The 16,809-nt window shown below is 46.7% G+C and overlaps 1 protein-coding gene across 1 annotated transcript in view; it reads left to right on the forward strand.

Moving 5' to 3' along the window:
* Window positions 1-4,991: 4,991 nt before the first annotated feature.
* DNM1 (dynamin 1) overlaps window positions 4,992-16,809 on the forward strand; it is a gene marked incomplete at its 5' end in the record, with an annotated part of 59,764 nt that continues 47,946 nt past the window's right edge. Inside the window, 9 exons of the mRNA XM_083374869.1 lie at window positions 4,992-5,041; window positions 6,284-6,357; window positions 6,725-6,874; window positions 7,257-7,460; window positions 9,306-9,404; window positions 11,471-11,631; window positions 12,986-13,128; window positions 13,786-13,921; window positions 14,767-14,834. Of these exons, the coding sequence (XP_083230995.1) occupies window positions 4,992-5,041; window positions 6,284-6,357; window positions 6,725-6,874; window positions 7,257-7,460; window positions 9,306-9,404; window positions 11,471-11,631; window positions 12,986-13,128; window positions 13,786-13,921; window positions 14,767-14,834 (1,085 nt within the window). The remainder of the gene's footprint in view (window positions 5,042-6,283; window positions 6,358-6,724; window positions 6,875-7,256; window positions 7,461-9,305; window positions 9,405-11,470; window positions 11,632-12,985; window positions 13,129-13,785; window positions 13,922-14,766; window positions 14,835-16,809) is intronic.

Genomic DNA, 16,809 nt, shown 5'->3' on the forward strand with positions numbered 1-16,809 from the left:
TCTCTTTTTCCTTTCCTTCCCTCCCTCCTCCCTCTCTCCTTCCTTCCTTTCTTCCTTCTCTCTCTCTCCTCTCCTTCCTTCCTTCCTTCTCTCCCAGAATATTTTCCATATCTTCCTTCTCTCATTTCTATATCTCTTTTTCCTTTCCTTCCCTCCCTCTCTCCCTTCCTTTCTTCCTTCTCTCTCTCTCCTCTCCTTCCTTCCTTCCTTCTCTCCCAGAATATTTTCCATATCTTCTTCTGTCGTTTCTATATCTCTTTTTCCTTTCCTTCCCTCTCTCCTTCCTCTCTCCTCTCCTTCTTTCTTCCTTCTCTCTCTCTCCTCCTCTTCCTTCCTTCTCTTCCTTCTCTCCCAGAATATTTTCCATATCTTCCTTCTCTCATCTCTTTTTCCTTTCCTTCCTTCCCTCTCTCCCTCCTTCCTTCCTTCCTTTCTTCTCTCTCCTCCCTCCCTTCCTTCCTTAATTCTCTCTCTCTCTCCTTCCTTCCTTCCCAGAATATTTTCCGTATCTTCCTTCTCTCATCTCTCTTTTTCCTTTCCTTCCTTCCCTCTCTCCCTCCTTCCTTCCTTCCTCTCTCCTCTCCTTCCTTCCTTTCTTCTCTCTCTCTCCTTCCTTCCTTCCCAGAATATTTTCCGTATCTTCCTTCTCTCATCTCTTTTTTCCTTTCCTTCCTTCCCTCTCTCCCTCCTTCCTTCCTTCCTCTCTCCTCTCCTCTCCTCTCCTCTCCTTCCTTCCTTTCTTCTCTCTCTCTCTCCTCCCTTCCTTCCTTCCTTCCTTCCTTCTCTCTCTCTCTCCTCCCTTCCTTCCCAGAATATTTTCCGTATCTTCCTTCTCTCATCTCTCTTTTTCCTTTCCTTCCTTCCCTCTCTCCCTCCTTCCTTCCTTCCTCTCTCTTCTCTCCTTGCTTCCTTTCTTCTCTCTCTCTCTCTCTCTCTCTCTCCTTCCTTCCTTCCTTCCTTTCCTGCTGCTCCTACTTTTTTTGGGGGGGGGGCAGGGGCAGGTTGTCGGGGAGAGAAATGTTCTGGCAATGGTGCAAAGTCACTTTGCCAAGCAGATCTTCCTGCCAAAGGCCCGGTAGAAGCCTCTGGCTGTTAGGACATCTCAAGGATGCACCGAAATATTGCTTTTTTGGGCGAGGGGGTGGGGCGAGGGGGAGCAACAGCAGTGGGAAAGGCCTCCCCCTTTTCCTGGGGCCTCAACGTGTTTTCCCAACGCGGACACCCGCTCCCTCCATTTCCCCAAACGGTGCAATTGAAGAGCAGGGATCTTAGGGGTCTTAACGGGGTGTGCGGGGGGGGGGGAGGAGGAGCTGAATGGCGCCCACGTCAAGATACTCGTCACGTGGCAGCTCCTTCCCTGTTCTCTCCTCTCACCTGGACCTGAGCGATGAAGTGCCTGATGCCAGCCAGGCCTCCCCAGATGGAGAGGCGGGATGCTAAGAGGCAGGGACTCCCCCCCCCAAAAAAAAACCCCCTCTCGAAAATGAAAACAGAAAAACGAGGGCGCTTCTCGTCCTCCAAGTTGGGGTCCACCTTGTCATAATACGCCTGCAAAATTACAGACAGTAAATATTATTTTTTTCCCCCATGTGACCTTCATTTCCACCGCCAAGGAAGCCTTTGCAAAAGGCAGTTTCTGTGCCAGGCTGAGCGAATGGCCGGCTGTCAAGGGCCGGGGAATGCGTGCTGGGGCCCCTTTGCTCTGGGGGTGCCCACTGATACCCCCCTAAAGAAATAAACCTATCAAAATGGGATTTCTTTGATCATATATAGGAAGGAAGGAAGGAAGGAAGGAAGGAAGGAAGGAAGGAAGGAAGGAAGGAAGGAAGGAAGGAAGGAGATGGGACAGAGATGGGAGGGAGGGAGGGAGGGAGGAAGGAAGGAAGGAGATGGGAGGGAGGGAGGGAGGGAGGGAGGAAGGAAGGAAGGGAAGGAAGGAAGGAAGGAGATGGGACAGAGATGGGAGGGAGGGAGGGAGGGAGGAAGGAAGGAAGGAAGGAAGGAAGGAAGGAAGGAAGGAAGGAAGGAAGGAAGGAAGGAGATGGGACAGAGATGGGAGGGAGGGAGGGAGGAAGGAAGGAAGGAAGGACGGACGGTAGGAAGGAAGGAAGGAAGGAAGGAAGGAGATGGGACAGAGATGGGACAGAGATGGGAGGGAGGGAGGAAGGAAGGAGATGGGAGGAAGGTAGAAATATATATATTTGCTGATGCCCGTCTCCCTCTTAAAATAACATGATGTTATGGGGTTCCTGGAAAAGAATTCCTGATCCGATCTGGGTTAAGAGCAAAAGGATTTAAAAAGAAGATTTGGAGACGTGGGCCAGAGGCAAGATGGCTCTGCCTTTGCGGTGGACCAAACCAGCAGAAATCCGAGATGCTTTTTGGCCTGCAGGGCTGTGGGGGAAGCAGGGAGCAATTTGGTTTTTCTTCTTTTTTTTTCTTCTTATCTCTTCCTGGATTAATTGGCTGCTGTTCCCCGCAGCTTTTTCGTGGTCGGAGAGAAAACATGACTTTTCCCCCCCACGACAAAATGCTGTTGTGTAATCAACAGCAAAGAGGTAGAGAGAAACAAGGATGGGGTGAGTGAGGAAGTCGGTCAGTCCTGCCCAGCTGACCTTTGCCCCGTCAAAAATTTCATTAGGAAGGATGGAAGGAAGGATGGAAAGATGGAAGGAAGGAAGGAAGGAAGGAAGGAAGAAGGAAGGAAGGAGATGGGAAGGAGGGAGGGAAGGGAGAGAGGGAGGGAGGGAGGGAGGAAGCAAGGAGATGGGATGGAGGGAGGAAGAGAGGGAAGGAAGAAGATAGAAGGGGAGGGAAGGAAGGAAGGAAGAAAGATGGGAGGGAGGGAGGGAGGGAGGGAAGGAAGGAAGGGAGGAAGGAAGGAAGGAAGGAAGAAAGAAGATGGGAGGAAGGGAGGGAAGGAAGGGAGGGAGGGAGGGAGGGAGGAAGCAAGGAGATGAGAGGGAGGGAGGAAGAGAGGGAAGGAAGGAGATGGATGGGGAGGGGAGGGAAGGAAGGAAGGAAGGAGAGATTGGAAAAAGGAACTTCCTTCCTTCCTTCCTTCCTTCCTTCCTTCCTTCCTTCCTTCCTTCCTTCCTCCCTTCCTCCCTTCCTCCCCAATTTCCATTCTTTTAAGGCCGATCAATTCTGTCATGACAACTTTATTGAATTTCAGTCTGTTTTTCTCGTTCTCCTGTAAATGAGCCTCTGCTCCTCGGGGAAGACATGTCCCGTGGGTGTTTTCTCTCGCAGGGATTATGGCTTCCACCGTCTGAATGGATGCCTTGGGGTGCCAGGCAGTGTGCCGCTCACCTTGCCTCCCCACTCGACCTGACGGGGCCGCAGTGAAGTTCTTGCTTCTAGAAAAGGAGGGTAGATCTAGAGCGGGGGGGGGGAGTTAGATTTGAACCCAACTAGAACTCCACCGTTCTAAAACCTCTGGTGCGCCATTTATGCATTTAGTTTTAAAAGAGATGCAGACGTATCAATGAACCCGTCTTGAGGATGGCTAAGTGAGTTCGCGGTTTATGGTGATTGAGTTACGCTAAACCTTAAAAGCTGGTTTGCAAATCCTAACGCTTGTGACTCCCGGAACAGGTTAACCCCAAATCCTCAATTTGGCCAAATTTCTCCAGGGTTGACATACCCCCAGCTTTCCACTCCAAAATGGTGCTGAAAGCCATCAGGAGATAGAAAAGAGGTAGATTATAATGAAATGCGTCATTCAGGAAATATAAATGCATTAAAAGGGAGAGAGAGAGAGAGAGGTGGGGGGGAGAAATTGGAAGCATCTTATTAGCTAAAATCCAGCACGTTTTAATGCCGGTCAGGTGTCTGAAAGAAGGGCTGAAGAGGAACATCCTGTGGCAAGGAGTTCCATAGATCTTTGAACAAAAATTAAAGAAAAGCAGAGTGATATTAGCGGAGGGAGGGAGGGAGGGAGGGGAGGGAGGGAGGGAGGGAGGAAAGGAAGGAAGGAAGGAGATGGGAAGGAAGGAAGGAAGGAAGGAAGGAAGGAGATGGGAAGGAAGGAAGGAGATGGGAATGAAGGAGATGGGAAGGAAGGAAGGAAGGAAGGAAGGAAGGAAGGAAGGAAGGAGATGGGAAGGAAGGAGATGGGAAGGAAGGAAGGAAGGAAGGAAGGAAGGAAGGAAGGAAGGAAGGAGATGGGAATGAGGGAAGGAAGGAAGGAAGGAAGGAAGGGAGAAAAACAGATTGAGATTCCGCTTTGCTGTTCTGATTATATTTTTTTAACCTGCGAATGTTCTGAAAATGGCAGTGCTGTGTGTTAACAGGGTACCAACACTGATCTTCGAATTTCCAGATTTTTCCACCTTTTTTCCCCCTATTTTTTATTTTTTTATTTTTTGGTGGTGGTGGGTCCTCTGGATTTCTTCCCTTCCCCTAAGAGAAGCCAGGGAGAAAACAAATGAAAAAGGAACGTGGATAGAACAAAGGACTTGCATCCTTAACCCCTTAACCGTTCCTGTAAGGATGGTGGGAATTTCAGCATCTTTCCCCCCACCCCCATCCCCACCCCCCACCCCCGTTTTGCAAGAAGGAAGGGGACGCCACTTTCTCTCCTGAAGTGTGTGTGTGCGCACGCGCGTGTGTGTGTGTGTGTGTGCAAATAACCTTCTGATTGCTTTCCAACAAATGCCTGGCTGGGCCTTTTTTGCAAAGCTGGGGCAGTGGGGCGCTCGAGCTAAGTGAAGGCCAGCAAGCCAGAAGACCAAAAGGAGGCCAAGAAGTGATCTTAAGACAGCAGGTTCCCCTGACAGATTGTTCTCCCAGGCTGCTGCCATGCGCCAAGCTTCCCTTTCAGGAGCGATTAAGATCATCCGGTTGTTACAAGGCTGTTAGCCTGGGAAACGCAGGAGAGACGCCAGCCCTGCATCCAGAAGCCTTGAGAGGTGCCTTTCCCACCCACCCACCCACCCCCACCCCAGGCCTCCGGAGAGGACGGCTTCTCTCCTCTTCACCCCGGCATCATGCGCCAAATGCTCCCAACCAGCCTCATTCGTGACCACCCAGAGTTATGGTGAGTCACGGTCAGCTGCCTTCTCCGCCAGATACGTCCGGAGACGCTGGCGGCGATGCTGCTGCTGCTGCTGCAAATTTGCAGCCGAATGTCATCCTGCACCGGTTGTGCTGTACACCTGCGTCCGAAATAAACCGAGATTGTCTGGCCTGCCTCGACCGGCTTGCCATCTCAGCCCTCTCTCCTCTCAGGGGCTGTGACAAGTGGCGTCGGAATGTGCTTCGTGTGACCATGACTGGCTGGGGAATGGTGGGCGTTGAAGGCCACCTGTCTCCTTTCTCTCTCTCTCTCTCTCTCTCTCTCTCTCTCTCTCTCTCTCTCTCTTTCTTTCTTTCTTTCTTTCCTTTCTTCCTAGAATGAACCTTCTTTTAAGGCTGGTTGGGTCTGTGATGAACACTTTTACTGAATTTCAATCTGTTTTTCTCGTTTCCTTCCTTCCTTCCATCCATCCATCCATCCATCCTTCTCTTCTCTCATTTCCTTCCTTTCTTCTTTCCTTCCTTTTCACCTTCCTTCCTTCCCCTTCTTTCATCTCCCTCCCTTCCATCCTTCCTTCCTTCCCTCCCTCCCATCTCCCTGCTTTCCTTCCTTCCTTTCTATTATCTCCCTCCCTTCCTCCCTCCCTCCCTCTCTTCCATTATCTATATATCTTCTTTCCTTCCTTCCTTCCTTCCTTCCTTCCTTCCTTCCTTCCTTCCTTCCTTCCTTCCCTCCCTTCTATTATCTCCCTCCCTCCCTCCCTTCCTTCCTTCCATTATTTATCTCCTTCCTTCCTTCCGTTATCTCCATCACTCCCTCCCTCCCTCCCTCTCTCTCCCTTCCTCCCTTCCATCCCTCCTTCCTTCCTTCTATCCCTCCTTCCTTCCTTCCTTCCATCCCTCCTTGCTTCCTTCCTTTTCTCCTTCCCTCCTTCCTACCTTCCTTCCTTCCTTCCTTCCTTCCTTCCTTCTCACGCTGGCCACTGCAGTGGTTGCAGCTAGCATAACATCCTCTTGCCTGGTTGCCATGGAAACTGGCGATCACTCCCGGGCGATGGAGGAGGAGGAAGAAGCGGCTTAGTGGGATCGCTGGAAAGGTGGCGTAGAAGGTCCGCCAACCGCAGCGTCCAGAAAGCTTTGCAGTCTTGGGGGCAGCCAGAGCTGAGTCCCGGCTGAGAAGCGTCTTGACGAGTTTTGCTGCAATTCAGAAACGAAAGAACGGAAGACAAGAATCTCTGAGCTCGTTTCTTCCTTGTCATTGTAGGGACTTTTTGCCCCGTGGATCCGGGATTGTGACCCGACGCCCCTTGGTTCTGCAACTGGTTAACGCCACAACTGGTACGTGAGTTTGTTTTGTACCCTCCCTCTTCACCATGACCCAAACTTTTCAGGTCCAGGGTGGGAAACAGGGCTGGGTGAGGTCTTCCCCCAGTGTTACTCCGAAGCTTTGTCCACAAGGAGGAAAAAACAAAAAAGGAGGTGGGGGAAATGAGGATATTCCAGAGAGCAGAACACGGTAGTTGCCTCTTTCCAAGTTGACAGTCAACCTGAATAATGTTGGCCAAGAAAACATCAAGATCTTGCTTTAAGATCTCCCCATCCAGGAGCTGTGATGACTTCTTTGCACCAAGGAGTTGCTACTTTTCCTGGTTTTCTCCTTGGCCTGTCTCCTAATCATCTTCTAACCCTCTCCTTCCCGCTCTAGAATATGGAGAATTCCTACACTGCAAAGGGAAGATATTTACGGACTTTGAGGAGATCCGTATGGAGATTGAAGCGGAGACCGACAGAGTCACCGGCTCCAACAAGGGAATCTCTTCCGTCCCCATCAATCTCCGAGTTTACTCTCCTAATGGTAAGTCATGGAGCGTGCCAAGAGTGAGGAGTAGAACTCTATAACCCCGTTTTGGGTGGTGGTGAAAAGTTCTAGGATTTTGAGGTGGGAACAAAACCTACGGGGAGAGGAACATACAATCAAAGCTTCTAATGATATGGCAGGAAGAGGACAGGAAGGTCTGGGGGAAGATTGTCCATGGGGTCGCGATGGGTCGGACATGACTTCGCAGCTAACAACAACAACAATGACATGGCTGGCTTCGTGCGGCATTTTTAATTCTTCATTCCCCATCCCCACCTTGATAGCAAGTTCTTCTACTTGAGGTTCCCTTCAAGCTTCACAAAGTAGTCCATTCATGAGTCCTCCGGGGTCTTGTTATCTCTTTCTCTTCTTTCTTTAGTCCTAAGTCTGACCCTGGTGGACCTTCCTGGAATGACCAAAGTCCCAGTTGGAGACCAGCCAGCAGACATTGAATTCCAGATCCGAGACATGCTGATGCAGTTTGTCACCAAAGAAAACTGCCTCCTCCTGGCTGTGTCGCCAGCCAACACCGATCTGGCCAACTCCGATGCTCTTAAGATCGCAAAGGAAGTTGACCCTCAAGGTGAGGACCACCCTTAGGTTTTGGGCCTTGGGTCTATCGCTTTCTGCAACCCAGTTTCTTTTTGTCTCCCGCGCGATGGATTATTACAAAGGGATCCAGAAATAAGAACAAAAGATGTTGGATAGGGGTAACAAGACAGCAGGGTTCTAATCTCTCAGGGGTGGCCCCAAAGAAGAGGGAGTCAAGCTGTTCTCCAAAGCACCTTCTGAAGGCAGGACAAGAAGCAACGGATGGAAACTCATCAAGGAAAGAAGCAACCTGCAACTAAGGAGAAACTTCCTGACAATTAGAACAATTAACCTGTGGAACAGCTTGCCACCAGAAGTTGTGAATGCTCCAACACTGGAAGTTTTAAAGAAGAAATCGGACAACCATTTGTCTGAAATGGTATAGTTTCCTGCCTGAGCAGGGGGTTGGACTAGAGGACCTCCAAGGTCCCTTCTATTCTATTCTATTCTATTCTATTCTATTCTATTCTATTCTATTCTACTCTACTCTACTCTACTCTACTCTACTCTACTCTACTCTCTATTCTATTCTATTCCATTCCATTCCATTCCATTCCATTCTACTCTACTCTACTCTACTCTACTCTACTCTACTCTACTCTACTCTACTCTCTATTCTATTCTATTCCATTCCATTCTATTCTATTCTATTCTACTCTACTCTACTCTACTCTACTCTACTCTACTCTACTCTACTCTACTCTCATTCTATTCTACTCTTCTCTACTCTACTCTACTCTACTCTATTCTTCTCTTCTCTTCTCTACTCTACTCTACTCTACTCTCATTCTATTCTATCCTATCCTATCCTATCCTATCCTATCCTAGATTTGAGTTTATTAATTTATAAAATTTATCTATCTCAGATAAAGTCATATCCTTGAGCTGAAACTCAGCAAGGAAAATATAAGAATACTCAAGAAAGAAGCACAACAGGCTCGGCAGGGAGAAGTGAGGCCATGTGTGTAGAGTCCACCATGATGCGGGTGGCATCACTGTGGAGCCCACTAGATGTTTACATCAAGAATGTGCAAGCTTGAAAGTTTAGAAAATTTCTAAATGGCACCAGGACTGTGCGATCCAATTATAAACACCAGAGGAACATCACATTTTTGTGGTTATCAACAGGCAACGGAAGTATCCAGTAACAAAACATATTTCATATTAACCGGAGATTCCAACAGAGGAGAATATTTGTAGCTCAGGGTTGAAGTGAGGCCTCTTTGGGGCTCTCTGAGCTTCACTTGCAGACATTTCATGACCCAACTAGGTAACATCATCAGTGTTAGAAGGGAGTGAGGTTTGAGGAGGAGGAGGAGGAGGAGGAGGAGGACTGTGGGGTCCTTGGTACTCTCTGAGCTTGCTTGTTTTCTTGCAGACCTTTCATGATCCAACTAGGTAAACATCATCAGTGCTAGAAGGGAGTGAGGTTGGAGGAGGAGGAGGAGGAGGAGGAGAAGGACTGTGGGGTCCTTGGTACTCTCTGAGCTTGCTTGTTTCCTTGCAGACGTTTCATGACCCAACTAGGTAACATCATTAGTGCTAGAAGGGAGTGAGGTTTGTGGAGGAGGAGGAGGAGGAGGAGGAGGAGGAGGAGGAGGAGGAGGAGGAGGACTGAAAGATCCTTGATGCTCTCTGAGCTTGGTTGTTTTCTTGCAGACATTTCATGACCCAACTAGGTGACATCATCCCTGCTAGCTGGGGATAGTGCTAATCCTTTGCTTTCTTCTTAATGGGAAAGTCTAGGCTTTATGGTGGAATAACTCCACCCAGCGCACCACCCATAACTCTCTTCTTAGTCGTTCACAAGTTGTCTGATTTGCTTCTAACCTAACAGGCCAACGGACCATTGGAGTCATCACCAAGTTGGACCTGATGGATGAAGGAACCGATGCGCGGGACGTTCTGGAGAACAAGCTGCTTCCACTAAGGAGAGGTAAAGTAGGTCCTCGCCTTGTTACCTGCCTGAGCCTTGCTCTCTTTTGGAGCCCCGTGAATCTCTCGCCTTTTTTTTTAACAAAAAAGCATTTTATTCAGCAAAATGCACAAATGCCTGCTCAAACTATAAAAAACACAGGAAGCTCTTAATTCATGACCATTATCAGGCTTTTGCAACAGCTATATCCAGGGCTTTTTTTTCTCTCATAGAACGCTCAGAACGGAGTTCCGGCACCTTTTTTGGATGGAACCTTGTATGGTAGGCAAGGCGGGTTGTATGACATGTGCGAGTTCCGTCACCTTTTTCTTTTACAAAAAAAGCACTGGCTATATCAGCTTCAAAAAAACCCTATAGACACAGAGAGAAAGACACCACCCAGCAGATGTTTTGTTGTCCTTTATTTGTGAAGTTGGAAACGAGCGGTAAAAAGTAAAAAAATATATTGAGCGTATAATTGTTTGTTCCAATTTCCTCTTGAACAGACAAAAACACGATCAGTCCCAGCAGTGGAGAAACACCTTTGTCCGAGGAACGTTCCAACTCTAACTAAAAAAAGCAAGAGTTCACTTTTCCTTCTAAAGTTTATTTTCCTTAGCAAGTTCCTCCTTGGCTCAAGGGAGGATTTAGATGCAACCCCTCTGAAGCGCTAATGATTGGATGCTGTCCGTTTTTTCATCAAAGAGGTTTCCCCCCCCCCCACCAGTGCTTTTTTTGTAAAAGAAAAAGGTGCCGGAACTCACACATGTCATACAACCCACCTTGCCTACCCTACAAGGTAAAGGTAAAGGTAAAGGTTCCCCCGCACATATGTGCTAGTTGTTTCCGACTCTAGGGGCCGGTGCTCATCTCCGTTTCAAAGCCGAAGAGCCAGCGCTTGTCCGAGGACGTCTCCGTGGTCATGTGGCCGGCATGACTGGACGCCAAAGGCGCACAGAATGCTGTTCCCTTCCCACTGGAGCGGTCCCTATTTTCCTACTTGCCTTTTTACGTGCTTTCGAACTGCTAGGTTGGCAGAAGCTGGGATGAGTAACAGGCACTCACTCTGTTACGCGGCACTCGGGATTCGACCCGCCAAACTGCCGACCTTCTGATCGACAAGCTCAGCGTCCTAACCCACTGAGCCACCGCGTCCCTACAAAGTTCCATCCAAAAAAGGTGCCGGAACTCCGTTCTGAGCATCCTATGAGAAAAAAAGCCCCCCCCCAATCTTATAGGTATTGTTTGAAATAAAAAGAGTGTTTTTAGTAGAATATTCATCTTCACCGTTGCTATTCTCTGTTGTAAATTGAGAACGACTTGTAAAAAAAAAAGTGGTGTTTTTTTCCCCAGCCCATGCTATCATTACAGTAGCATCTAGGTGGGTAACATCAAGAGGGGGGAAAAAACCCACCTCCATGGGGATGGTCTGATTGAAAACATTGATCCCGAATCCTCAACCTCTATTCATTTCTCTGCTAAATCTGGCTGAAAACTTTCTTTTTTCCTGTTCTTCCTCCCAAACGTGATAATTCCAGCTTGTAAAGATCAGATCCTCCAGATTCCACGGAGAATTCATTCCACCGAGCTCTGTCAAATTCCTTTCCACTTATGTCTCTTCTCTCTCTGTATGTATAAAAGATGGAGAGCGAAGTTATTTCTTCTCAGATGTCTCATTCTTTTATCCCCTCCGTGTCTAGGAATCTGGGAATTCCTTGCTTAGCATCCTGTTGTTTTGAGGAAGGAAACCATGTTCTCATGTTTCCTGGTAGAATTAAGGCTCAGGGATTGTGGCAGAATTTCCTGGCATCCTGTCCATTGTTAAAGAAAATAAGAGGGGGAACACAGACAATTGTGCGGCCTCAAATTCCAGTTTCAAATACTCCTTTTTTTTTGCCCAGCCTTCCTGTTGCTAGTGTTCATACAACCTTAGCACCTGATTTATTCTGATTTATTGGATTTATGCAGTATTCCAGGTGTGGTCTTACTAGGGTTTTGTAAAGCGGTAATAATACCTCGCGTGATCTTGATTCTATGCCTCTGTTTAATCTGATGTTCGTCCTCCGATGTCTGGTGTCCTTCCGTAGGTTACATCGGGGTGGTGAACCGCAGCCAGAAGGACATCGATGGGAAGAAGGACATTCAGGCTGCTTTAGCGGCCGAACGCAAGTTCTTCCTCTCCCACCCGGCGTACCGGCACATGGCGGACCGTATGGGGACTCCCTACCTGCAGAAAATTTTAAATCAGGTAACATTTACCTGCAGAGCTGCCGAGTCATATAAATCTACCCACTGGATTCACTATCCTCAATTTAAACTGTTGAATGTTGAATGAACCTTTATTGTCAAAGTACAACCACGTATACGTTGAGATTTAGAACTATTCAAAGTAACGACAGATACCATGGCAGATAGATAGATAGGTAGGTAGGTAGATAGATAGATAGATAAATAGATAGACAGAGATGATAGATAGATAGATAGATAGATAGATAGATAGATAGATAGATAGATAGATAGATAGATAGATGATAGATAGATAGATAGATAGATAGATAGATAGATAGATAGACAGAGATAGATAGATAGATAGATAGATAGATAGATAGATAGATAGATAGATAGATAGACAGACAGATAGACAGAAATAGATAGATAGATAGAAATAGATAGAAAGGTAGATAGACAGACAGACAGACAGACAGACAGACAGATAGATAGAGATAGATAGAGAGAGATTAGATTAGATAGAGAGATAGAGAGAGAGACAGAGACAGAGAGAGAGATAGACAGAAATACATAGATAGAAAGAGATAGAAATATAGATAGAAATATAGATAGATAGACATAGATAGAGAGAGAGAGAGAGAAATAGACAGAGATAGATAGATAGATAGATAGATAGATAGATAGATAGACAGACAGATAGACAGAAAGAGATAGATAGATAGATAGAAATATAGATAGATAGATAGATAGATAGATAGACAGACATAGATAGATAGATAGATAGATAGATAGATAGATAGATAGAGATAGATAGAGATAGATTAGATTAGATTAGAGAGAGAGAGAGAGAGAGAGAAATACATAGATAGAAAGAGATAGAAATATAGATAGATAGAAAGATAGATAGATAGACAGACATAGATAGATAGATAGATAGATAGATAGATAGATAGTTATCAATAACACTTAGACTTATACACCGCTTCACAGTGCTTTACAGCCCTCTCTAAGCGGTCTACAGAGTCAGCCTCTTTGCCCCCAACAATCTGGGTCCTCGTTTTACCGACCTCAGAAGGATGGGAGGCTGAGTCAACCTTGAGCCAGTCAGGATCAAACAGTCAAAGTGCAGGCAGCCGGCAGTCGGCAGAAATAGCCTGCAGTACTGCATTCTAACCACTGCACCACCAGGGCTCACAATTACTCACTTAATGACCGTGGAGTTCAATTAGTGTGACGTTTGCGTAGCAACCACTGCAGAAAAGGCCTAAGCCGATCAAGAGTTGCCCAAAGTGTGCAGCTACCGATGGAAGGAAGAGCATTAAAAAATACAATTTGTCTCATGTTTTGATCCCCATTTTGCCTGTGTTGTGCAGCAACTGACCAATCACATCCGTGACACTCTCCCAGGCCTGAGGAACAAGCTTCAGAATCAGCTGCTGTCTATTGAGAAGGAAGTAGATGAATACAAGAACTTCCGCCCGGACGATCCAGCCCGGAAGACCAAAGCTTTGCTCCAGTAAGTCCTACGTTGTAGTGGTATGTGGGAAGATGGGATTAAGTAGGAACTTTGTAGGTCAAAAAATCAAGGATATCTGAGGGAACACCTGCTGCCGGCATCAAGCTCCCTTCGTCCTGTGCGCTCCCACAGGGAGGGTCTTCTCAGGGTACCGCCGGTAAAAGATTGCCGGCGGACAATACCCAGGGGCAGGGCCTTCTCTGTGGGTGCGCCGGCCCTTTGGAACCAGCTGCCTGTAGAGCTTAGGACTGCCCCCGACCTTCGCTCATTCCACCGGGACCTGAAGACCTGGCTCTTTGAGCTCTCTGGCCTGGTCTGAGCATATTAATTGGGATTTTAACTTTTTTTTAACTGGGGTTTTATAGCAAGGTTTATATAATTCTTTTTAATCGATTTTAATTTTTGTAATTGTTGTATCTGTTTTTAAGAGCCTTGTGAACCACCCTGAGTCCTACGGGAGAAGGGCGGTATATAAATTGAATAAATAAAATAAATAAATGTTCCATAAAAGTTCCAGCAGCCCAGACGATTCCCTAAAAGTAGAAGGTCCTTCCATGTTCTTGGAAGCCAGAGCAGATATTTCCACCATAACAATCTCTCTCTCTCTCTCTCTCTCTCTCTCTCTCTCTCTCTCTCTCTCTCTCTCTCTCCCTCCAGGATGGTTCAGCAATTTGCTGTGGACTTTGAGAAGCGCATCGAAGGTTCCGGAGATCAGATCGACACCTATGAACTCTCTGGTGGCGCCCGGATCAATCGCATCTTTCACGAACGATTCCCATTTGAGCTTGTGAAGGTAAAACTCAGTCTCCGTTGACTGTTGAGGCACTTGTCCTCATATCTTGACGTCCTTCTTTCCTCATATCTTGATGTCCTTCTTAATTCATATCTGCAAGGTTGAGGGCCTCTGTCTGAAGACCTAAAACATAAACATAGACCTGTAATTCTAGAACTTCTAGGTTCTAACTCAAGACAATGCTACAGAACAGTGTTTTTTTTCCATTTTGATGGACACCATTGACATTTAATTGACATTTAAATCAAATCAAGGTAGAACACTTCCAGATACTCTCAAAATGGTTAACTCCCCAACTTTTAAGCAGTTGTAAGATCTCATCCATCTTGCAGCAAAGCACCAGGTCACTTAAAGCTGAGGTAGAGTTTTAATAAAGAAACGGGCAGGATGAAATCGGTCGATATAAAAAAAATGGTGCTAGGACAGCCATATAGTTATGTTTTAGTTGCCAAGCTGGTTTCTCCACCATCCCGTAGTGCTTTTCAATAAGTGCATAGCTTTGTTATGGCAGCCATCCAGCATCCTGTACTATGAGATGGGTAGCTAAATAAATTTGATAAAGAAAAATAAATAAATAAATAGCCATCTCCCTTGGTGATTCAAGAAGAACGTCCGGAAGATGCCTGGTAGGACAAGGGTGCTCTTTGTAGGACTATCCAACAAAGAAATAATAATAAAAAAAGGAGGTAATGTTTCTCAGAATGCTAGGAGATGTTCTTCCCTCACATCTCCAGACTTAAGAAGTTTGATTTCTCTTCCTCCTTGGGGATCCTTTGTATCCATAAAACGATTTGGGGTGTCCCTCTCTTGATCTTCCTCATCCGCGTCTCTTTCTCCTGGTGCAGATGGAATTTGACGAGAAGGAGCTTCGAAGAGAGATCAGCTATGCGATTAAGAACATCCACGGCATCAGGCATGTATTTTTTTACGCTCTCCTAGCTTCTTCTCGGCATACCTCTAAGAATTCTCAAGGCCAGAAGACTTCAGAGGTATGGTAGGTTGGTCCAAACATCTGCCCAGACCATTTGATTTTGAAATAGTTGGGTAGGTTCTGCTATTACTTATGTTCTTTCTCCTGAGAAAAAGTCTCCTCTCTGTGTTGGGAAGATTAAGTTGTCTCAAAAAGGACAAGGAGGTGGGGAAGTTAGGACCATGTAGAGTTTTAAGGTTGCTTTTCTGAATAGTGGCCAGAGCTGACCTTCACAATCCATTAGTGATGGTGTATGTATGAAGCATAGGGACGCGGTGGCTCAGTGGGTTAGGATGCTGAGCTTGTCGATCAGAAGGTCGGCAGTTTGGAGGGTCGAATCCCGAGTGCCGCGTAGCAGAGTGAGCGCCTGTTACTCGTCCCAGCTTCTGCCAACCTAGCAGTTCGAAAGCACGTAAAAATGCAAGTAGAAAAATAGGGACCACTCCGGTGGGAAGGGAACAGCGTTCCGTGCACCTTTGGCGTCTAGTCATGCCGGCCACATGACCACGGAGACGTCCTCGGACAAGCGCTGGCTCTTCGGCTTTGAAACGGAGATGAGCACCGGCCCCTAGAGTCGGAAACGACTAGAACGCGTGTGCGGGGGAACCTTTACCTTTACCTTTATGTATGAAGCTTCTCAGATAGTCTTCCTTAAGGTCAAAACCCAATGGGTTTTATTTTTATTTATTTTGGGGGTGAAGTTTGTATTAATTTTTTTCCCCCATACAGTTCAGTAGTACTTATTCAACAGCGTGTTGTCTGAGTTTATCATTCGCTAATACAAATTTAATTCCTAGTCCTTTATTCTTTTCTCCAGCCGTTGATAAAATAAGCTTCTTTTTTCTTTCAACCTCAAAGTAAGTCTGTCCATTTCCGCGCATTCTAGTTTTTTCGTTTGTGGGGTGTTTTTTTTTTTGAATTACTTATTTATTCCTCTGGGGCTATTTCTTCATTTTTCCAATAAAAGCCAAGTGAGTTTTATACTCCCCACCCTCTGTCGGCTGGACAGCAGGGATGACCCCATTATTAAGAGGCAAAAGGGGACCCAGTTTTTTGGATTCTACTCTTCTCAGACGAGTCGCCGGGTTCAAGGCCCACTTTGATAAATGTTGAAATGTGCTTTAATATACAGCACGCCCAGGAGGGCGTTGTTTTTAGCCCAAGATTGCTACAGAGAAGTTAAATACAGCATGAAATGTAGGAGGCTTAAGCATGTTTTTTTTAAAAAAAAATTCATCTTAAGGTCGGTAGAGGTAAACGTGAGATGACGTAAGATTTAGGAATGAAATTTGCCCAAAACAGAGGTTTGATGGAGAATAGCTGCTTGATTTTAGCCATCCCTATCTAAGGAGCTTTGCCATCAGAGTTGGGTTGGCCTGCAACGTGCAGCTTTTACACTGCACAAAGCCCTGAAAGAAAGTGTTTTTTTTAGGAGACCAGCCCCGAGATTGCCTTCCCCCCCCCATTTCTCTTCTTGAGAGGTCTTGACGATCCTCAGCCACTTAATTTTTCCCCCACAAGGGCCGTACGGCATCACGTGGAGCCCTTGGCGCTTTCTGAGCTTGGTTAAAGGCCAGACAGCACCAAGGACTCCACCCTGAGCTCCAGAGCTCTCCTCCCTTAGATAGTCTCATGTTTGGGCAGGACTTCTGCATGAGCCTTGAGTCCCAGGCAACGTTGCAGAATCTCAGTTGCCAAATTGACCGTCTGACGCCGCCTCCTAAAATCATCGTACGCTTCTGGAAAACATAAGCGGTTCCAGAACTAGGAGGAGTCCAGCAGGTTTGCTGGCTGACATTTGCGAATGGAGGTGGATCCCTGAAGGATGAGGGTCAGGAAGCTGGTTGAATCGACCTTAGGGATTGCGGGGGATCCTCAGTGCTCTCTGACCTTGGTGGTTTTCTTGCTGCTGTTTCAT

Source organism: Vipera ursinii, assembly GCF_947247035.1.
Source record: "Vipera ursinii genome assembly, chromosome: 16".
Lineage (NCBI taxonomy): Eukaryota > Metazoa > Chordata > Lepidosauria > Squamata > Viperidae > Vipera > Vipera ursinii.